A 23,388-nucleotide genomic window follows, 5' to 3' on the forward strand; every position below is an offset into this window, starting at 1 on the left:
TATTTAAAACATGTTTATCTCTGGGCATTGCTTGACTGAATGTAGACATTGGTCATTACTCTGTTCCATTACATTACACAACGTCTTCTGAACGGGGATGTTTTGTTAAGAAATCCGACGCTCTGTTTGAACATTGAGACACATCGCTTGAGGTAAGGTTTTGGAAGCATAAGGACCTTCCTTATCTTTCATACCAGCGATAAATATATATTTTTAGCTAGGTTTAATTGATAGACATTTTATAGGGTTAGGGTTGGTGTTCCCACACGGCCATATCTCCATGTTACAGCGCGTGTTTACGGAAGATAAAAGACTGCTAATTAGCTATCTAGCATGCTCTGAATACCTGTGTGTAACTGAAGAAGTCCGCCAGAAACGTGTTGTCGTTGAAAAATACTTGTCACTGTAACTGTGATTAAAGCCGGTTAAACCAGTGTATATTTTGCATTTGCGAAATTATTTTGATGTGATATGAAAGTAAAGGGCTTTATGTTTCTAGAACCGAATCGCAATTTGAGCATCGATTCACGTTTAAACGGAGTATTTGGCTGTCAGAGCCAGTCTATCTCTGAAAATAACATATACAGTCCTTGGACCTTAGGGAGTAATGGTAAGCTCCGTTAGAGTAGTTATTGGGCTAAACTGAACTTATATCCACTCTCTTGTTATTAGTGTAATAATACATTGAGGCATTGTTTTATTAGGTATATTGTTTGATGGCTGTTTTAATTTGTCTATTTTGTCCAAAGTTAATAAATGAGCGATATGGTATCATGAACCTCGAGATAAGGAAAGAGGCATGATATGAACTCGTGTGACCTGTTGCACTCTGGCAGACGTGGACATTACATGTGAATTGCTAAACATTAATCAGCATAGGCTGTCAACAACAATAACCTTGCTCTTACAACTTAGCATTTATTCTTCATCTTTCATTATAAAGTTAGAAATCTCGACAGACCATTAGCCCAGAGCCATGTTTAGGGAAAATGCAGCTCGGCAAATTCAAATAAAATGATATAAAAATCAAGTTTTCATTAAATCACATACATAAGATACTAAATTAAAGCTACACTCGTTGTGAATCCAGCCAACATGTCAGATTTTAAAAAGGCTTTTCAGCGAAAGCATAAGAAGCTAGTATCTGATGGTAGCACAACAGTAAACAAAGAGGGTAGCATATTTCAACCCTGCATGCGCTACACAAAACGTTGACGAGCTTCTTTTGTTGGCACTCCAATATGTCCCATAAACATCACAATTGGTCCTTTTGTTCGATTAATTCTGTCCATATATATCCAAAATGTCCATTTATTTGGCGAGTTTGATCCAGAAGAAAACAGCTTCCAAATTGCGCAACGTCACTACAAAATATTTCAAAAGTTGCCTGTAAACTTTGCAAACTACTTTTGTAATACAACTTTAGGTATTTTTAAACGTTAATAATTGATCAAATTGAAGACAGGTCTATCTGTGTTAAATACAGGAAGACAACAAACCAAGCTACTTTTCAAGTCTTGCGTAACACTCAACAGTGTTACGCAGTTCCTAGATGGCCATACTTCTTTATTGCACAAAGGAATAACCTCAACCAAATTCCAAAGACTGGTGACATCCAGTGGAAGCGGTAGGAACTGAAAACAAGTTCCTAAGAAATATCGTTTCCCAATGAGAACTCAAAGAACAGACAGAAACCTAAAAAAAAAAGAAAGAAATCTGAACGGTTAGTCCCTGGGGTTTCGCCTGCTACATAAGTTCTGTTATACTCACAGACATGATTCATACAGTTTTTGAAACTTCAGTGTTTTCTATCCAAATCTACTAATAATATGCATATCTTATATTCTTGGCATGAGTAGCAGGAAGTTGAAATTGGGCATGCTATTATTTATCCAAAAGTGAAAATGCTGCCCCCTATACCTTAAGAACTTTGTACACTTTATACAAACTAAACTCAGAAAAAAAAAACGTCAACTGTTTATTTTCAGCAAACTTAACATGTGTAAATATTTGTATGAACATAAGATTCAACAATTGAGACATAAACTGAACAAGTTCCACAGACATGTGACCAACAGAAATGGAATAATGTGTCCCTGAACAAGCGGGGGGGGGGGGGGGGGGGGGTCAAAACCAAAAGTAACAGTTACAGTCAGTATCTGGTGTGGCCACCAGCTGCATTAAGTACTGCAGTGCATCTCCTCCTCATGGACTTCAACAGATTTGCCAGTTCTTGCTGTGAGATGTTACTCCACTCTTCCAACAAGACACCTGCAAGTTCCCGGACATTTCTGAGGAGAATGGCCCTAGCCCTCACCCTCTGATCCTAGCCCTCATCCTCTGGTTCCAGACGTGCTCATTGGGATTGAGATCCGGGCTCTTCGCTGGCCATGGCAGAACACTGACATTCCTGTCTTGCAGGAAATCACGCACAGAACGAGCAGTATGGCTGGTGGCATTGTCATGTCAGGATGAGCCTGCAGGAAGGATACCACATGAGGGAGGAGGATATCTTCCCTGTCATGCATACTGTTGAAATTGCCTGCAATGACAACAAGCTCTGTCCGATGATGCTGTGAGACACCGCCCCAGACCATGACTGACCCTCCACCTCCAAATCGATCCCGCTCCAGAGTACAGGTCTCGGTGTAACGCTCATTCCCTTGACGATAAACGCGAATCCGACTATCACCCCTGGTGAGACAAAACCGCGACTCGTCTGTGAAGAGCACTTTTTGCTAGTCCTGTCTGGTCCAGCGACGGTGGATTTGTGCCCATAGGTTGCCGGTGATGTCTGGTGAGAACCTGCCTTACAACAGGCCTACAAGCCCTCAGTCCAGCCCCTCTCAGCCTATTGCAGACAGTCTGAGCACTGATGGAGGGATTGTGTGTTCCTGGTGTAACTCGGGCAGTTGTTGTTGCCATCCTGTACCTGTCCCGCAGGTGTGAGGTTCGGATGTACCGATCCTGTGCAGGTGTTGTTACACGTGGTCCGCCACTGTGAGGACAATCAGCTGCCCATCCTGTCTCCCTGTAGTGCTGTCTTAGGTTTCTCACAGTACGGACATTGGAATTTATTGCCCTGGCCACATCTGTAGTCCTCATGCCTCCTTGCAGCATGCCTAAGGCACGTTCTTTCTTTTGGTGTTTTTCAGAGTCAGTAGTGTCCTAAGTTTTCATAACTGTGACCTTAATTGCCTACCATCTGTAAACTGTTTGTCTTAACGACCGTTCCACATGTGCATGTTCATTAATTATTTATGGTTTATTGAACAAGCATGGGAAACTGTGTTTAAATTCTTTGCAATGAAGATCTGTGAAGTTATTTGGATTTTTACGAACTCTCTTTGGAAGACAGGGTCCTGAAAAAGGGACGTTTCTTTTTTTTGCTTAGTTTAGAATGCAAATGTTTGGGGAAACTGGGGAAAGGGGGGGAATTCATCAACCATTTCACAATCCATTCTCATTGTCTGTTCCATTCTCCAGGGGTAATCCTAAAACTCGGATCCTCAGCCAAACCGGTTTGGTACACAGTGGGGGTAATCAGACAGTCTAGGTCACAACGGGTAATCACACAGATATTTCTCTCTTCTCACACTCTTCATAACACACGCTTCCCTCTCCGTTCTCTGCCCCTTCGTGCAGGCCGCTTCCTCTTTTTTATCCCCAAGCACTCCCTGGCTTAATCATAACTGGCATGCAGATCAGTAGAAATGGTAAGATAAATTGGCATTCCACATGAGAAAGGTTGCCGACTCCTCGTGTTGCCTATTACCGGCAACTTCTGGAGAGTAATGTCAGAATCTGCAAAAGCCAGTATGGTCAGGTTGTTTTTTTCCCCCCTTTTGGTTATCTTGATATCTGAATAACTCTTTTTTTGGTCTTATTTCATCAAACAGTGCGCTTAAAGCATCAGTTAAGCTCAATGCATATAGTTGATTTTATTAAAACACACAGGGTGTGTCTATATATGGATAATACATGTTTAAAACTTTGACCAATCGATTGGTCGAAAGAACAGACTTTCGGTCGACAAAGATCTTTTTTAGTTGGGGACAGCCCTGCTCCTGGCCTCTAACCTCTGCCCTGTCTGGTTGTCCTGGCAGCCCTGTGTGTGACGATGCCGGATGTGGAAGCAGAGAGCAGCACCCAGCCGGAGGCCATGGAGGAGGAAGAGCCTCTCTTCAGTAACCTGGACCTCTTCCTCTTCACCCTCATCGCCGGCCTCATCATCTACTGGTTCATGTCCCGCAAGAAGGCCGAGCCCATCCCCGAGTTCAAGAAGCTCGACCAACCGTGAGTACCGCTCGTTGTGTGCTAAATACACACCATGTGCTTGCTGTACATCTCTCACCAAATCCACCTAGTATTGGTGTTGAAATAAGTCACAAGGGCCTAAACATAGTGTTAAGAGCACAATTACAGTAGTATTACTGTATTACTCATATAATTAGAATAGAAGAATGGGCATGAACCTTCTTATGATGGTCCAAAGGTCAGCCATGTTGGTCAGGGAGTTGGTCAATCATTGTTTACCAGTGCTGTGAAAAGATAGTGTAAAACAATGAATGTGTAGTATTTACAGTTGAAATCGGAAGTTTACTTACATCTTAGCCAAATACATTTAAACTTGTTTTTTTACAATTAGTATTTGGTAGCATTGCCTTTAAATTGTTTAACTTGGGTCAAATGTTTCGGGTGCCTTCCACAAACTTCCCACAATAAGTTCCCACAATTCCTCCTGACAGAGCTGGTGTAACTGAGTCAGGTTTGTGCCTCCTTGCTCGCACACGCTTTTTCAGTTCTGCCCACAAATGTTGTATAGGATTGATGTCCGGGCTTTGTGATGGCCACTCCAATAGAACAGGCCTACAAGTCCTCAGTCCACCCTCTCTCAGGATATTGCGGACAGTTTTCATAACTGTGACCTTAATTGCCTACCGTCTGTAAGCTGTTAGTGTCTTAATGAACGTTCCACGGGTACATGTTCATGAATTGTTTATGGTTCATTGAACAAGGATGGGAAACGGTGTTTAAACCCTTTCCAATGAAGATCTGCAAAGTTATTTGGATTTTTACGAATTATCTTTGGAAGACAGGGTCCTGAAAGTGACTTTTCTTTTTTTGCTGAGTTTATGAATCGGTTGTTAGCAAGTTTTTCATTTCATTAACCTTATTTCTAAGGATACATATATTAATATATGTGCTATTTTCAGCCCTTTCCTGGGAAGGGAATGTTGTTGTGAAGGTAACTGAAATAAATTATCAGCAGAGTGTAGGTGTTGTTGCCTACCTTCACAACCTAGAGGTGGCCCGTCAGTAAGTCCAGGACCCAGTTGCACAGGGCGGGGTTCAGAGACCCAGGCCCCGAGCTTAATGATGATCTTGGAGGGTACTATGGAGTTGAAGGCTGACCTGTAGTCAATGAACAGCATTCTTACATCGGTATTCGTCTTATCCAGGTGGGATAGGGCAGTGCGATGGCGATTGCGTCATCCGTGGATCTATTGGGGTGGTATGCAAATTGCACTGGGTCTAGGGTGTCTAGTAAGGTGGAGCTGATACGATCCTTCACTAGCCTCTCAAAGCACTTCATGATGACAGAAGTGAATGCTACGGGGCGATAGTCATTTAGTTCAGTTACCTTAGCTTTCTTGGGTACAGGAACAATGGTGTACATCTTGATGCAAGTGGGGACAACAGACTGGGATAGGGAGAGATTTGAATATGTTTGTGCAGGCTCTGAGGACGCAGCTAGAGATGCTGTCTGGTCCAGCAGCCTTGTGAGGGTTAAGACACAAATGTCTTATTCCCGTCGGCCACGGAGAACGAGAGCTCGCAGTCCACAGGAGCTATGGTGACCTGCACTGTTTCTCTCAAAGTGGGCGTAGGTGTTTAGCTTGTCCTGGAGCAAGATGTTGGTGTCAGCGACGTGGCTGGTTTTCTTTATAATCCGTGATTGTCTGGAGTCCCTGCCACATACGTCTCGTGTCTAAGCCGTTGATTTGCGACTCAACTTTGTCTCAGGATCTGACGTTTTGCCTGTTTGGTGGCTTACAGTATGACTGGACTGTTTATACTCAACCATATTCCCAGTCACCTTGCCGTGGTTAAATGCGGTGGTTAACGCTTTCAGTTTTGCGTGAATGCTGCCATCTATCCACAGTTTTTGGTTTGGATAGGTTTTAATCGTCAGTGGGAACAACATCCCCTATACACGTTGTAAACAAGTTGTAAATGTAACAAGTACTGATATTGCATCATGTAATTCTGTAGCATTCACAACTTTCCAAGAAAACAAAATCAGACATTTATGTTCTGTTTACAGTGCTATCGGAAAGTATTCAGACCTCTTGACTTTTTACACATTTTGTTACAACCTTATTCTAAAATTGATTTTAAAAAAAAATGCCTTCACATTTATTAAAAATAAAAAGCTGACATCACATTTTCATAAGTATTCAGACCCTTTACTCAGTTCTTTATTGAAGCACCAATTAGTCTCAGGTCTTCTTGGGTATGACGCTACAATCTTGGCACATCTGTATTTGGGGGGTTTCTCCCATTCTTCTCTACAGATCCTCTCAAGCTCTGTCATGTTGGAGGGGGAGCGTCGCTGCACGGCTGGCTATTTTATTTGTATTTTTTAGATGTTTTTCTACCCAATTTCGTTGTATCCAATTGGTAGGTACAGTCTTGTCTCATCGCTGCAACTCCCGTATGTACTCGGGATAGGCAAAGCTATGCGTTCTCCAAAACACGACCCAACCAAGCCGCACTGCTTCTTGACACAATGCTCGCTTAACCCGGAAGCCAATGTGTCGGAGGAAACACTGCACCTGGCAAACGTGTCAGCGTGCGTTGCACCTGGTCCACCACAAGAGTCACTAGAGCCTGATGGGACCATCCCTGCTGGCCGAACACTCCCTTAACCCGGATGTCGCTGGGCCAATTGTATGCTGCCCCATGGGTCTTCCGGCTGCGACAGAGCCTGGACTCGAACCAGGATCTCTAGTGGCACAGCTAGCAACTGCGATGCAGTGCCTTAGACCACTGGGCCACTCGGGCCCTGCACTGCTATTGTCACCTATCTCCAGAGAGGTTCGAGCAGGTTCAAGTCTGGGCTCTGGCTGGGCCACTCAAGGACATTCAGAAACTTGTCCCGAAGCCACTCTTGCGTTGCTTTGGCTGTACGCTTAGGGTCGTTGTCCTGTTGGAAGGTGAAACTTTGCCCCAGTCTGAGGTTCTGAGCGCTCTGGAGCAGGCAAAGATCACACTGTATTTTGCTCCGTTCATCTTTCCCTCAATCCTGACTAGTCTCCCAGTCCCTGCCACCACTGTGCTTCACCGTAGGTATGGTGCCAGGTTTCCTTCTCTTGTTTCGGAGAGTCCTTTAGGTGCCTTTTTGCACACGCCAAGTGGGTCTTTTACTGAGGAGTGGCTTCCATCTGGCCACTCTACCATAAAAGCCTGATTTGGTGGTGCTGCAGAGATGGTTGTCCTTCTGGAAGGTTCTCCCATTTCCACAGAGGAACTCTGGAGCTCTGTCAGAGTGACCATCGGATTCTTGGTCACCTCCCTGACCATGGCCCTTCTCCCCCAATTGCTCAGTTTGGCCAGGCGGCCAGCTCTAGATAGAATCTTGGTGGCTACTAACTTCTTCCATTTAAAACTGATGGAGGCCACTGTGTTGTTGGGGACCTTCAATGCTGCAGAAATGTTTTGGTGCCCTTCCCCAGATCTGTGCCTAGACACAATCCTTTCTCAGAGCTCTACAGACCTCATGGCTTGGTATTTGATCTGACGTGCGCTTTCAACACTGGGACCTTATATAGACAGGTGTATGCCTTACCAAATCATGTCCAATCAATAGAATTTACCAAAGGTGGACTCATGAAGTTGTAGAAACATCTCATGGATGATCAATGGGAACAGGATGCACCGGAGCTCAATTTCAAGTCTCGTATCAGTGTCTGAATACTGATGTAAATAAGGTTTGTTTTATTTAGAATAAATTTGCTAACATTTATAAATCTGTTTAAGCTTTGTTATTATGGGGTACTGTGTGTAGATATAGGGAAAAATATATATTTAATGTATTTTAGCATAATCGTGTAACGTAACAACGTTTTGTAAAAGAGAAGGGGTCTGAATACTTTCCGAATAATATTGTATATTTTAGAGCCGCGTTTCCCGAACTCAGTCCTCAGGGTCCAAAGGGGTGCACGTTTTGGTTTTTGCCCTAACACTACACAGCTGATTCAAATCAAAGCTATATGGTTAGTTGATTATTTGAATCAGCTGTACTACACAGCTAGGGCAAAAACCAAATTGTCCACCCCTTGGTGTCTCGAGGACAGAGTTTGGGAAACACTGTTTTAGATGCTATTTGTACAGAAAATGTGTATAAAACCTGTGTAAATTGTAGGACAATATGTTAGGTTGACTATAATTCCATAATACAATTTGATACATCACATGCCTTAATTTTCCTGAGTTATTAAAAAGCAGGAAATGCATCACCTATGCCTCTACTGCCATTAATTCCAATTAGACTGGTTTTGGATTTCTCCCTGACCATTTTGGCTGCTATTATGTAACTTTGAGGGTTTATGACATAGCCCCTCTCGTAATTTAATAGGATCGCTACAGTGCTACTGCAATATTACTATTGTCTTTCTGGGCCTAACTAAATCCTTGTCTGCTTGTTGTTCCTTTTGTTACGTAATACTTGTATGTTTGGGTTTAGGGTTGGAGGCACACAATGCATCATGGTTTAGAGATCAGTTTACAAAGGCACACACCTCATTCGTATCGTGGCAAGGAAACAAATCACGAAGCGGCTTACATTTCAACATTTACATGTTGAAAACAAACATTATTTTGTCATCCAGAGTCACATTTATTTCCCAAGCTATAGCACACAATTTTACAGACAGCAGGTTTTTAAAGGACCAACTTGTTTGTTCTGCTTCGTGTTTTCATTTTTGTCACGCCCACCCCAAAAAATCACAATACTGGTATCGTCAAAGCCCTACAGTTTACAGTGCTGGTGTGTATTTGCTGAGGGAGGGGCTATAATGTAGCTTACATACCATAATGTGGACTTAAATACACATTGCTGTAATGGTAGTCCTATTTTTGCATTGATTAAGCTGCTGCTTGGCAAAGTTAAACCCTCGCCTTGTTTACTGTATTGTTACTGTTGTTCACGAAAGAGGACATTAATAATTTATCTGTATTCATACACCTCAGTGGTCTAAAGTTGAGTGTAGTCCATAGTGTGAATGCAAAAGATAATGGAAGTGATTGGCAGTGCACTTATTACCTCTAATTAGGTAATAAGTCAGTGCAATCACATTTTATTGATACAAGTAGAGGTGACGGGTAAGCCAAAACTGCCTCTGTGTCAGAGTGCACCCACAGCCTCACGCGCCTGGGGAATTTACTAAATGTTCCAGCCGGGCCCAGTAGTGACCTTTGTTTTCTTTTCCTGGCCCCTCCACCTCTCCGTGAGTAGCTTCTCCTGTGCTGTCATGCTTGCCCCGCCTTCCACTCACTTATCTTATCAGTGACTGAGGTTTGGCCTGAGCTTTGCTCACAGCTCAGCAGATGGGTCAATGTGAAAGTTGGTACCAAGAATCTGGACTTATTCAATGAATTTCATTCAAAGAAACTCACAAGCATCGCATGTGAGCCAAGTCTACTGCTTGTGCTTTCATCGTTGTTTTTTCATGTCTTCTGAGAACCTCTGATCGCCCCCTGGCACCAAGTGACGTGAACAGATTCTTCTCCATTCAAGGATTTTGTGGTTAGATCAGTTGATAGCTGTTTAATTCTGTATGGTTAAGTTTGAATGGGATGCCCCGGCTTGAGGACAAAAGCATGTTTCCCATTTCTATCGGCGACTCACACTGCTCCTAGTTGTGAATGATTAGTATTCCTGAACTATATTACGTTTTTGGGAAGATTTTATAAATTATACAGAACATACAAATGACAAAATCATACAAACATTAACGACATCACACCTGCCCAGACCAGGGTGTCCGTGGGTCCTTAATGTCTTAAGGCTTTTAATTTAGATAAATTATTTTAAGTCTTAAATACATTTTTAAAAGGTCCTAAAAAAATAAAGTAGACTGGGATATTGACTACTTTTTATTACGTTCCGTTTGCGTTGAACAGAGGTGATGTAAAGAATGGGTAAAAGGATTGTGATTTACTTCAATGGAAGGAACTCATTTTAGCTTGAGTCACGCGCAGAGCGGAACCACACTAACACGGAACCCAAACCGGCTGCGCGCGTGCGCCAACGTGCATAAGTGTATTTTGTCCCCCCACACCAAACGTGATCACGACACGCAGATTAAAATATCAAAACAAAAACTCTGAACCAATTATATTAATTTGGGAACTGGTCGAAAAGCATTAAACATTTATGGCAATTTAGCTAGTTAGCTTGCATTTGCTAGCTAATTTGTCCTATTTAGCTAGCTTGCTGTTGCTAGCTAATTTGTCCTGGGATTATAAACATTCAGTTATTTTACCTGAAATGCACAAGGCCCTCTACTCCGCCAATTAATCTACACACAAAATGGTCAACCAAATCGTTTCTAGTCATCTCTCTTCCTTCCAGGCTTTTTCTTTCTTCTCTTGACTTTATATTGCAATTGGCAACTTTCATAAATTAGGTGCATTACCGCCACTGACCTCGTTCGTCTTTCAGTCACCCACATGGGTATAACCAATGAGGAGATGGCACGTGGGTACCTGCTTCTATAAACCAATGAGGAGATGGGAGAGGTGACAGGACTTGCAGCGCAATCTGCGTTACAAATAGAACTGACTTCTATTTTAGAACTTGGTAACGAAGACACTCGTTGGCGCGCAATAATTGAATAATACAGATTTCTAAATTTATTTTGCAACGCTCGCGCAGGCGATGTGAGCGGTGTAGTCAGCCTGTAACGTTCCCACAGCGGACAGAAGTCAGTGAGTCACTCATGACTGTTGGCATATTTTCTTTCAACACGGCATGTGCATTAATCTGTTAGCTAGCAGAGATTGGCTGTGGTGAAGTGGTAACGGAAGTTGACATGAAACTACGGTAGACGGCTAACGTTACAGGCTGACTACACCACTCGCATTGCTCTCAACCCATGGAACAGTCGTTTTGACACAGAAACAGCTCAGCAAGATCAGCTCATCTTGGGTCAAACTGCGGTTCTTCATGGTTGTCTCCAGGACTTTCAGCCCCTTTTTGACCAAGTACCAGATTGACGAGCCAGTGATGCCACTCCACCACAAAGAGTTGATAATGGTAATGATTTATATTATAGCGGTGCACAATTTTTGATATTGCCGTTTTGATTAAATCTCTTGTCACTGATTGTACTGTTGATGATATGAAGCTTATGATAGAGGTGATGATAAAGATAAGAGAGTTTTGGAAATATACATATATTTAATGATGAATGTGGTTAAAATGGTATTTGCATTACATTTTGAGTTTTCCTGTTGGCATAGTCTGCTTAGGCGTTCTGTCAAGAGGGAGCTCCTCCAGGACATCACTCCATTGCACATGATCAGACTGGGTGTCGCTGACCAAAATAATTGGGCCCACCCGAAGGAAGTTGACATAAGCTTGGGTGCCGAGTCAGTCCTCAAGGTAATGTGAGAATTTAAAGTATTACTTTCTATCAAATTATGGTAAGGATAGTTTTCTATTGTATTAAGTCATTCAGCGCAAATTACGGCCCACTGTCCTTGGAGAAAAAACAGTGTAAGGAGAACTCACTGTCCTAGAGTTTAGGAGGGACTGCATGAAGGCTATGTCAAACATCCAAAATAAAGTACAGGACAAGAGCCCCCTGAAATACCCCACCATAAGACGGTGTGTTTGGACCTCACTGTCATATACTCCGACCCAGACTGGTGTCAGGAAAGGATGAGCAGTCTTGTGCATACGTTTCTGCTCGACAAGCAGTTTTCAGGAGGTGTCTCTGCAGGTAGTAACAGTTTAATAGAATAGTTCTGGAAGAGATTTTGTTCTGGATTTATTACCAAATGTATACACAACTATAACTTATGTCTGATGTAATATGATTCATCTAAATAATAGTTTTCACGTATTTATTTTCAACTGTTTTATTACAGGTGATGTGGGAACTTCCTATCCCTTGAGGACAAAAGTAAGCACTTCCTCTCTTTCCGGCCCACAGAGACGAGGCTGGATGTGTTCCTGCATGGTTTCCTCAGCCAATCGTACCCTGAGCTTTGGGGTTTCTGTAAGAAGCTTCTTCTGTCCCATGGGCAGGCAGCTGTCGAGAGAGGCTTCTCCATCAACAAGGAGTTGGAAACCTGTAACATGCAGGAGGGTATAGGGCTGTGGCGGTCACAAAATTGTCAGCCGGTGATTTGTCAAGCAACTAACTGCTGGGTTTCACGGTACTTGGCCGTTAACATAAACACATTTAGAATCTCCTGGCTTCCCCACACAGCTTAGAATACATTTTAAAAAGTATAATAAATCCTTGGAATATAGCCTACACCTTCACAATGAATCCATTGTTTATTTTAGACAAGTCTAAAGAAGCATGATATGAAGAATTTTGTGTTTATTTCAGAAGAAAAGAATAGCATACTCTGAGTTGTCCTTATGTTGGGTCCTGATCTAGCTATGCCAAATGGCTGTGGGCTACACTAGTTAATTTAGCAGACATGATATGCTTATAATACTGTGGTATTATTTTATAGTAAGAAGAATACAATTGAACAAAGCTGAATAAAATCTAAATATTTTCTCCAAATGATTTGAGGGAGTGCCGACATGCGGCTATTCTGTGCGGAGCGGTTAACAAAGAAAGTTTAGAGTTATTCTAGTAACTTTAGTTGTTCTACAAACATTGACAACATGTTTTTGTTTTTAATGCATTGTAAGGCTGCATGCTGAGGCTCTAATAATGATTTTTAAAAAGTCACTTGAAAGGCATGTGCTCTGCTTTGTTTTTGTGCGCAGTCTGTACACACCAATAGCCTCATTCACAATTTGACAGCACTGCCTTCATGGCGGCATCCCCTTTGTGGCCGTAATGCACTCTAATGCACCCTAAAAAAAATCTATGCCCTTTGCAGCCCAAAGTGCTGCGTTGTGCCCTTCTCTCTGAGTGTGCTGCTCAATCCGAAGCGTCTTTAATTCACACGGCTCACTGTCACGTGATCGGGTCTTTCTCACAGGCTACAAGTGAAGACAGACACATCGGGGATGCAACTGCGCGTGTCCTTGTCCAATTCCGAGGTGCATATTGACGATATTGTATGAACTGTCCACATTTACTTCTCGGCAGCCAACAAGATGAGTAGGTCTAACGAAACACAAAATCATTAGCCTATGTCAATCTATCCTCATAGTACAAAAGTCGACCTATTCTGTGCGAGAAATAAATATTCTAAACTGTCTGGGACAGTTGTGGGATGCGATAGATCCCACATTAATACAACCATTACTAGCATCAAAAAAACATTGTTTATGCAATGTGGCTAACGCAACAGATCAGAACATTTAGCTTAAAATGTTGATAATCTATTAGGCTATTTCTTCACATTATAAGCCCCGCAATGCACACATGGCTATAAGCGCAAATGTTCCATTAGCAGAAAACACCATTATCAAAATCAAAAGTGACTGCAAATGCAATTATACATGTAATGCTTTTATTATAAAGGTGCATTTTTATGGTGAAAATGATCTTCCCCAAATTTGGAACTCACGCGTTGCTTATATATATATATATATGCATGCCAGTTAGGCGCTACATCCCTTATAAAGTGAATTAATGTGCTAAATTTTAAGAAGTTATTTGGCCAATTTAGTTGTGATACAAACCTTTATTAAAACATATAGGCCTATGGGCTAGGCTACATGAGGTGTGCAACTATGATTCAAACAACTCGCTAAAAAAGGCATTGTTTCTTATGCTGGGCTTCATTCACACATTCATAATATATAATTCACAAGTGATGGGCTAATATTGTCACCCATCAGACTATTCTTGATTTGATCTTGTCTTTACATATATTATTTAGTATATGTGTGACATTTGTTATGATTTAGAATGGACCATTATCATGCATCTGTATAGAAACGTGCACTTAAATAGTGAATGGAGGACACTTTTCCCAGTGGAATATTTTCATGCCAGCCAGGTAGGCTATACTCCTGTTGTGAATATAAGCAATGTGCTTAATATTAGGAAAGTTGAGAAATAAATATAGTAGGCCTAGCCTATAGAAGCTCCTTAGATCCTCTTTTTTTATTAGCGGCCATGTTTTCTCCCACTATTGCATAGCCTATAGAAATGTTGCGCAACATGAGCTCATGGTCTTTCATGAAGTGTTTGATTCATGAAGAACAAGGAACACACCAGGCAGGTCCGAGATACTGTTGTGAAGAAGTTTAAAGCCGGATTTGGATACAAAAAGATTTCCCAAGCTTTAAACATCCCAAAGAGCACTGTGCAAGCGATAATATTGAAATGGAAGGAGTATCAGACCACTGCAAATCTACCAAAACCTGGCCGTCCCTCTAAACTTTCAGCTCATACAAGGAGAAGACTGATCAGAGATGCAGCCAAGAGGCCCATGATCACTCTGGATGAACTGCAGAGATCTACAGCTGAGGTGGGAGACTCTGTCCATAGGACAACAATCAGTCGTATATTGCACAAATCTGGCCTTTATGGAAGAGTGGCAAGAAGAAAGCCATTTCTTAAAGATATCCATAAAAAGTGTTGTTTAAAATTTGCCACAAGACACCTGGGGGAGACACCAAACATGTGGAAGAAGGTGCTCTGGTCAGATGAAACCAAAATTGAACTTTTAGCATCATGGTTTGGGCCTGCTTTTCTTCAGCAGGGACAGGGAAGATGGTTAAAATTGATGGGAAGATGGATGGAGCCAAATACAGGACCATTCTGGAAGAAAACCTGATGGAGTCTGCAAAAGACCTGAGACTGGGACGGAGATGTGTCTTCCAACAAGACAATGATCCAAAACATAAAGCAAAATCTACAATGGAATGGTTCAAAAATAAACATATCCAGGTGTTAGAATGGCCAAGTCAAAGTCTAGACCTGAATCCAATCGAGAATCTGTGGAAAGAACTGAAAACTGCTGTTCACAAATGCTCTCCATCCAACCTCACTAAGCTCAAGCTGTTTTGCAAGGAGGAATGGGAAAAAATGTCAGTCTCTCGATGTGCAAAACTGATAGAGACATACCCCAAGCGACTTACAGCTGTAATCGCAGCAAAAGGTGGCGCTACAAAGTATTAACTTAAGGGGGCTGAATAATTTTGCACGCCCAATTTTTCAGTTTTTGATTTGTTAAAAAAGTTTGAAATATCCAATAAATGTCGTTCCACTTCATGATTGTGTCCCACTTGTTGTTGATTCTTCACAAAAAAATACAGTTTTATATCTTTCTGTTTGAAGCCTGAAATGTGGCAAAAGGTCGCAAAGTTCAAGGGGGCCGAATACTTTCGCAAGGCACTGTGTATATATATGTGTGTGGGTAGAATTATTTAAGTGACTTATGCATTTATAATAAGAGTAGCAGTAGTGTAAAGGTGGGGGGGGGGGGGGGGGCAATGCAAGAGATCTGGGTAGCCATTTGATTAGATGTTCAGTAGGCTTGGGGGTAGAAGCTGTTTGGAAGCCTCTTGGACCTAGACTTGGCGCTCCGGTACCGTTTTCCGTGTGGTAGCAGAGAGAACAGTCTATGACTAGGGTGGCTGGAGTCTTTGACAATTTTTAGGGCCTTCCTCGGACACCGCCTGGTATATAGGTCCTGGATGGCAGGAAGCTTGGCCCCGGTGATGTACTGGGCCGTACTCACTGCCCTCTGTAGTGCCTTGTGGTCGGAGGCCGAGCAGTTGCATGATGATTGTGGACCCATTCTCATCGACGGGGCTGTAGTGGAGCAGGTTGAGAGCTTCAAGTTCCTTGGTGTCCAGATCACCAACAAACTAATATGGTCCAAGACAGTCGTGAAGAGGGCACGACAAAACCTATTCCCCCTTAGGAGACTGAAAAGATTTGGCATGGGTCCTCAGTTGCTCTCGATGGTACAGCTATAGAACCTTTTGAGGATCTGAGGACCCATGCCAAATCTTTTCAGTCTCCTAAGGGGGAATAGGTTTTGTCGTGCCCTCTTCATGACTGTCTTGGACCATATTAGTTTGTTGGTGATCTGGACACCAAGGAACTTGAAGCTCTCAACCTGCTCCACTACAGCCCCGTCGATGAGAATGGGTCCACAATCATCTCCTTAATCCCGATCACATCGAGGGAGAGGTTGTTGTCCTGGCACCACACGGCCAGGTCTCTGACCTCCTCCCTATATTCTGTCTCGTCGTTGTTGGTGATCAGACACCGTTGTGTCATCGGCAAACTTAATGAGTGAACAGAGAGTACAGGAGGGGACTGAACACGGGGCCCGTCGGATGTGTGCTAAGGATCAGCGTAGCGAGTATGTTGTTACCTACCCTTACCACCTGGGGGCGAGCCATCAGGAAGTCCAGGATCCAGTTGCAGAGGGAGGTGTTTAGTGTCAGGGTCCTTAGCTTAGTAATGAGCTTTGAAGGCACTATGGTGTTGAACTCTGAGCTGTAGTCAGTGAATAGCCTTCTCACATAGGTGTTTGTTTTGTCCTGGTGTGAAATGGCAGTGTGGAGTACAGTAGAGATTGGATCCGTTGGGGCGGTATGCAATTTGGTTTCTGGGATAATTGTGTTGAGGTTCAAAATGTCAGTGAAGACACTTGCCAGTTGGTCAGCGCATGCTTGGAGTACTCATCCTGGTAATCTGTCTGGCCCTGCGACCTTGTGAATGTTGACCTGTTTAAAGGTCTTACTCGCATCGGCTGCGGAGAGTGTGATCACACAGTCGTTCGGAACAACTGCTGCTGTCATGCATGTTTCAGTGTTACTTGCCTCGAAGCGAACAGAGTAATTTAGCTCATCTGGTAGGCTTGTCACTGGGCAGCTCTCGGCTGTGCTTCCCTTTGTAGTCTGTAATAGTTGGCAAGCCCTGCCTCATCTGACGAGCGTTGGAGCCGGTGTAGTACAATTTGACAGAGAGAGGAGAGCAAGTTGTTTCTTCCCTTCATTTTGAGCGTAGTTGAAGTTGTCCCAGGTCTGGTAGGTAGTGGATTGGCATCAGCAATTGTTTTATTTTTTATATGCATTTAACATTGCGCTGTTGGTTACAATGTCAACCCTGTACTTTAACTGTTTCCTTGTTAATGAACACATTTGCACAATGTCCCTAAACTTCAGTAATTGGTGTCCTTCAGTACTTTTTGCAGAGGTCTTTTGTTGTAGAATTGGTCTGAAATTGCATTCCAAGTGGCATTAAAAAGTATTAATAAAGTCTTAGATTTATCTTGCGGAAACCTGCCAGACCCACTAACACACACCCACATCTACAGCGCCTGCATCGCGACATGGCCTGAAACTGCACCATTTTGTTTCTCTCCATAGCCCACGCACTTTCAATATTTAAATAATAAATAATTAGAATTTTCCTGTGTGTTAATGATGGCGGATTGATTGATTTTAGTTTTTTCAAGATGAGTGATTAGAAGAGAATTGTCCAACCCATCGGGTTGCCATGTCTTGAAATATGCAGACAGATGGATTAAAAGTATGTTTACATTTGTAATACTTCTGGCAGCCATCTTTCTATTTCCGCCCACAATTTCTGGACTTTGCAGCATTCCCAGAAAGCATTAATTATTGAGTAATTATTAATTTTACACTGAAGACATGACTCTGCTGTTGTGCTGTAGAATTTGTACATTTTGTCACTTGTATAATAGGTTAGTTTATACTGGATTGAGCATACGTTTTCGTGAACTGTAATTCCGTTAGTTATGCTCTTTCCCTCCATCTTTTGCCAACATCAGTTATTTTTAAGTCTTGGTTAAGATTGAGATTTGCCAGTTGGATATGCTCTCTGAAAAGGTTTTGTACATCTTCCCTCTATGAACATCCTTTTCTGACTCAAATAAGATTCCCTCGAGGTTGCTCTGATATCCAAAAGATTTTCAATTGATGTTGCATGATAAGTACCTTTATAAAAGTTGATTGTATACTTCAGTCTAACATTACTTTTGAAGTATGTCATGGAAATAAATGTATTTCCTGTTACCAAGTCATGAATCATTATTTTGTTTCAATATAATTTGATCTGAGAAATTCAGCTAATTGATTGCATCCAAATGTTAATTTATATTTATTAAATAAATATAGTGTTCCAAATCAGATGTTGGGTAAACTTTTTCCTACCAATGTGTAAGATGGGAGGAGTCCACATTTTGTTGGACAAAAGCCACCCACAGACCATACCCCCCACACCCCATGCAATCCCACCCCAACAACCAGTATAAAGTATAAATTGTCTTTTGGACAATTACTATGAAGCTGTGGCTTGGAATATTGCTTTTCCATACTATGTAATGTATTCCCTGTGAATCTGGAAGTTTTTTCCCCATATAAAAATTAGTAGTTGAAGTCCCTTGCATCATTTACCATAAAGTAGTGTGAAAGTACCAGGTTTTGACCACTAGGTGCCGTTGTTCCTGCTATACCGTCACACTCATCCATTTTGCTGGGCTCTTATGTTTATTATACTAAACAAAAATATAAACGGTACACATAAACTGCTTGTACCATGTTTCATAAGCTGAAAGAAATGATCCCAGAAAAAACATTTCTCAAATGTTGTGCACAAATTTGTTTATATCCCTGTTGGTGAGCATTTTATCCTTTGTCAGAATGCCACAGATGTCTCAAGTTTTGAGAGAGCGTGCAATTGGCATGCTAACTGCAGGAATGTCCACCAGAGCTGTTGCCAGATAATTTAATGTTAATTTCTCTACAATAAGCCGCCTCCAACTTCTTTTTAGAGAATTTGGCAGTACGTCCAACCGGCCTCACAACCGCAGACCATGTGTAACCACGCCAACCAAGGACCTCCACATCCAGCTTCTTCACCTGCAGGATTGTCTGACACCAGCCACCTGGACAGCTGATGAAACTGACTGTAATACAGTCTTTATGTGGGGGAAAACTAATTCTGATTGGCTGGGACTGGCTCCCCAATGGGTGAGCTTATGTGTTTCCAGGCTCACCCATGGCTGCACCCCTGCTCAGTCATGTGAAATGCTTAGCCTAATGAATTGACTGATTTCCTTATATGAACTGTGATTCAGTAAAATCGCTAGTTGTTGCATGTTGCGTTTATTTTTGGTCAGTATATTTTGAGCCCTCTATGCAAAGATGTGAGACTCACAAGTATGATGATGTTTTCCGTTTTGCTCTACGACCCCCACAAGCATCACGATACTTGTATGAAGTTGGTACATCCGATCTGCCAACTTCTGTCAGTTTGCTCGAGGATGCCCACAAGCCTCACAAAACTAGTCTGAAGGTAGCCGGTTAGCAGTAAGAAAAATTATGGAAGTGAATATATGAAGATAGTTCAGTGCCTTAAATAAGGTGTTAAATGCATAAAAACATTTTTTTTCTCTCTTATCAGATATAGGACAGGCACTTCAGACCAACTTCATTTAAAAAAAATTGGGGTGGGGGGGGATGTCTTTATTCATTTATAGAGCTGTTGTTCGATACATTTCTATGGACTAAGCAATAAGGCCAAATTCAATGTTTCATCAAATAATTGTAATGTATTTTATATACCTTAAGTGCCTAAAACTCCAAATCAAATGGCTAAATGAACCTTGCTATGACCGTCTTAAAACATGAACATATGTTAGCTAAGTAGAACCCCCCCCCCCCCCAGCCTATGTGTCATTGAGTACAGCTACAGCACCCATTGTCACAGGAAGGCCAAAAAGATCAAGGACATAAACCGCCCTAGCCACGGCCTGTTCACCCCGCTATCGTCCAGAAGGCGAGGTCAGTACAGGTGCATCCAAGCTGGGACTGAGAGAATGAAAAACAGCTATCTCAAGGCCGGCCATCAGACTGTTAAATAGCCATCACTAGCCGGCTTCCGTCGGTTACTCAACGCTGACCTTAGAGGCTGCTGCCCTATATACATAGACTTGGAATCACTGGCCACTTTAATAATGGAACACTAGTCACTTTAATAATGTTTACATACTGCTTTACTCATCTCATATGTATATACTGTATTCTATTCTACTGTAATTTAGTAAATACCACTCCGACATTGCTCAATCTAATATTTATATATTAATTCCATTCTTTTACTTTTAGATTTGTCTATTGTTGTGAATTGTTAGGTACTACTGCACTGTTGGAGCTAGGAACACCCAGCATTTCGCTACAACCGCAATAACATCTATGTGTATGTAACCAATTCAATTTTTGATTTGATATGAGTCAAACATTTATTCTACTGTCAAATTTGACTACAAATTGTAAATAGGATAAAATTGGTCTCGTCCAAAACTGAATTTTGTGAGACTTATGGTCGTGACTGCATCACAACAAATGACGGTTGGGTTTGTTTCCATCCTGCCCACATTTGGCAGCACAGAAGTAATCATCAATTCAGAGTGTGTTGGAGCGAACCATTAAGGAGAGCTGAGCATTAAATAGGTCTAGTTGCCAGGCCATATGACACCCAGGCTATACTCTATTTTTGAAAGAGTACAATAACCAAGACCATACGTACATTTATGACAGCTGGACGTACTATGTCAGAAGGATACAGGAAGCAGGATGAAAGCAAGATAACTGATGACTAACACGTAAAACATAAGCATGCAATGCATACATTATTTTTAGAAAGTGAAAAGGGTTCTACCATCATTATAACCTAACCAAAAGCAGATGTGGGCGTGAACGAGCAAACTCTGAGATTAAAAGAAAATAATGGAGAAAGGTCAAGGGAAGCAATTTTCATATAGAGGGAGGGGACTCTATACGTTATGCAAAGACTGAAATCCTATAAAGGCATGACTCTGTAATATGAGAATTTCGTCTCTTTCCATGGAGGGGCTCGGCCCTGTTATGTTTGTGATAAGGTCCTTCCATGGAGGGGCTCGGCCCTGTTATGTTTGTGATAGGGTCCTTCCATGGAAGTGCTCAGTTTTGCTACTTTGTATTAAAGTGTATATTGAATTCACAAGTTCTTGTAAGAGTATTATATTTCTGAGACAATTCTCCACGACAAGTGCAGCTGCACACCCCACTCAGAATGCCTGTGGTAAATGTGGGTTGACTTTGGATATCCCTATGGGACAATGTTAAAATTCCAATGGCTCCAAATTTCAATGACTTTAAAACATTGTAACTAATATAGTAAACATGTATATACAAATATTGAAAGCGTTTAATGACAACTAAATGGTGTGCAACATGAACATATTGTCTCATTTACATTGTGTAATTTGATGGTTCCTAACTAGCTATCCAAAGAGAGAGGCTATCCAAAGTCAAACCAATTTTGTCACAATTTTGACACCAGCTGAGGTGTCCCACCTGCGAACACACACACGAAACCAACTCAGGTTTGAAATCAGTCATGGCCACTTGCATTTCTTAATGACCAAATCTAAAACAAGGCCAAATCAGGAAGTACAGTCTCTCTTTAGACTGTGGCATATGGTACAAAATGTGATAGCCTCACTTTTTGAAATACAGTACCAGTCAGAAGTTTGGACGCACCTACTCATTCCAGGGTTTTTCTATATTTTTACTATTTTCTACATTGTAGAATAATAGTGATGACAAACTATGAAATAACACATGGAATCATGTTGTAAACAAGTGTTAAATCAAAATATATTTGAGATTCTTCGAAGTAGCCACCCTTTGTCTTGAGAGCTTTGCACACTTGACATTCTCTCAACCAGCTTCATGAGTTAGTCACCTGGAATGCATTTCAATTAACAGGTGTTCCTTGTTAAAAGTTAATTTGTGGACCATCCATATTATGGCAAGAACAGCTGAAATAAGCAAAGAGGAACGACAGTCCATCATTACTTTAAGACATGAAGATCAGACAATCGGGCCAGTGACATGCGCTGCCTCCGGAAGCAGCGGTCGAAGCTGTGACAAGTTAACAAGTTTACATTGCAGTAAAAGGTCTAGCCGAGGTTATTTTCTCACTCTCTTGGCAGTCTCTCGTAGTGAGAATAGGTACTTAAACACGATAGCCTGGCATTCTTTTAGCCAACTCCTCTGTTGTGGTGTTCACTGTCATGCCAAGCAATGTTGGCTGAAACACAAACCGATCTGGCAACCAGGCTATAGGAAAGTGTGAAGGTCCTCCAATGACATGCTTGTAACATTCCTATTAATGTTCATCATGTGAAACTATTAGTGTGAAAAGTGATCGTCCCTGTACCAGGCATATGCTTTTCTTGTTTGTGAAAAGCATCATTGATTTGCAGTGTTTAATGTCCCAGCACATAGTGGTGAAAGAATGATTTTTCAGTGTATGATTTTCTCAATAGACTTTGAAAGTACATAACATGTGTCTTCTTTTTCTTTCAGATCACCTTCTACTCGAGAGACTAGTTTTATTGAGAAGATGAAGAAAACAGTTAGTGTTTTTCTATTTTCCGGTATATTGGGGGTGGGAAGGACAATGGTCAAGCTACTAGACTGGCTTTACATAATGGTTCTTAGCTAGAGGACAGCTTGACGGATTGCAGTGGATCCTCCGGACTCCTCAGTCCAGACCTGGGTTCAAATGCTATTTGAAATCATTTGAAATATGTTCTGGGCTGGATTGAGCTTTTCTGGTACAATAGTCAATAGAATTGTCGAAAAGGTGAAAACCGTGGCCATCTGGCAATCCAGGCAGAAAAGAGCCAACGCTAAATGTATTTGAAAGATTTCAAATTGCATTTGAACCTAGGTCTGCGCAGTAACGTTACTAGCTGATCTTGAGAAATTGATATAGGCTTGAGTAAGCAAGTGTGATTTGGCTGCAAAGTCCCCAGATATCAGAAGATGAAATAAATAAAATAATGATGGTATTTTACGCCATCATTTCGTCTTGTCTCTGTTGCTCACTGTCTAATGATTTATCATGGGAACCATGAATGGTGACATACACTGAGTATACAAATCATAAAGAAGACCTGCTCTTTCCATGACATGGAAAGCTATGATCCCTTATTGCTGTCACTTATTAAATCCACTTCAATCATTGTAGAGGAAGGGGAGGAGACAGGTTAAATAAGGATTTCTAAGCCTTGAGACCATAGAGCCCAACACTGGAGGGTCGAAAATAGCCATAATACCAATAGGGGATTTAGAAACACTTAAAATAAAGGTTGTGCTTCATGTAGGCTCACCCTGGCGTGACGTTTTGATAACCATGT

The 23,388-nt window shown here is 41.7% G+C and overlaps 1 protein-coding gene and 1 long non-coding RNA gene across 5 annotated transcripts in view; both read left to right on the top strand.

Annotated features, from left to right (window-relative positions):
* Window positions 1-23,388, top strand: part of LOC110507350 (NADPH--cytochrome P450 reductase) — a 44,777-nt gene that overhangs the window by 1,838 nt on the left and 19,551 nt on the right. Inside the window, exons 2-4 of one of the 3 annotated variants that reach the window (XM_021587283.3) lie at window positions 3,487-3,566; window positions 4,107-4,296; window positions 22,553-22,601. In XM_021587283.3, coding sequence (XP_021442958.2) covers window positions 4,121-4,296; window positions 22,553-22,601 — 225 coding nt within the window. In that variant the 5' untranslated portion in view covers window positions 3,487-3,566; window positions 4,107-4,120. Of the gene's footprint in view, window positions 1-21; window positions 153-3,486; window positions 3,567-4,106; window positions 4,297-22,552; window positions 22,602-23,388 lie in introns of those variants that run through there. The other 2 variants (XM_021587286.3, XM_021587284.3) reach the window with 2 other exon arrangements.
* On the top strand, window positions 11,060-15,428 carry LOC110507352 (uncharacterized). Of its 2 annotated transcripts, XR_002471117.3 has the most exons (3): window positions 11,060-11,323; window positions 11,530-11,671; window positions 12,160-15,428. It is a non-coding gene; the product is annotated as an uncharacterized LOC110507352 (long non-coding RNA). The 2 variants fall into 2 exon arrangements; XR_016492600.1 differs by lacking the exon at window positions 11,060-11,323 and having other exon boundaries at window positions 11,420-11,671.

Source organism: Oncorhynchus mykiss, chromosome 27 (assembly GCF_057628025.1).
Source record: "Oncorhynchus mykiss isolate SJ-2025 chromosome 27, ASM5762802v1, whole genome shotgun sequence".
Classification (NCBI taxonomy): Eukaryota; Metazoa; Chordata; class Actinopteri; order Salmoniformes; family Salmonidae; genus Oncorhynchus; species Oncorhynchus mykiss.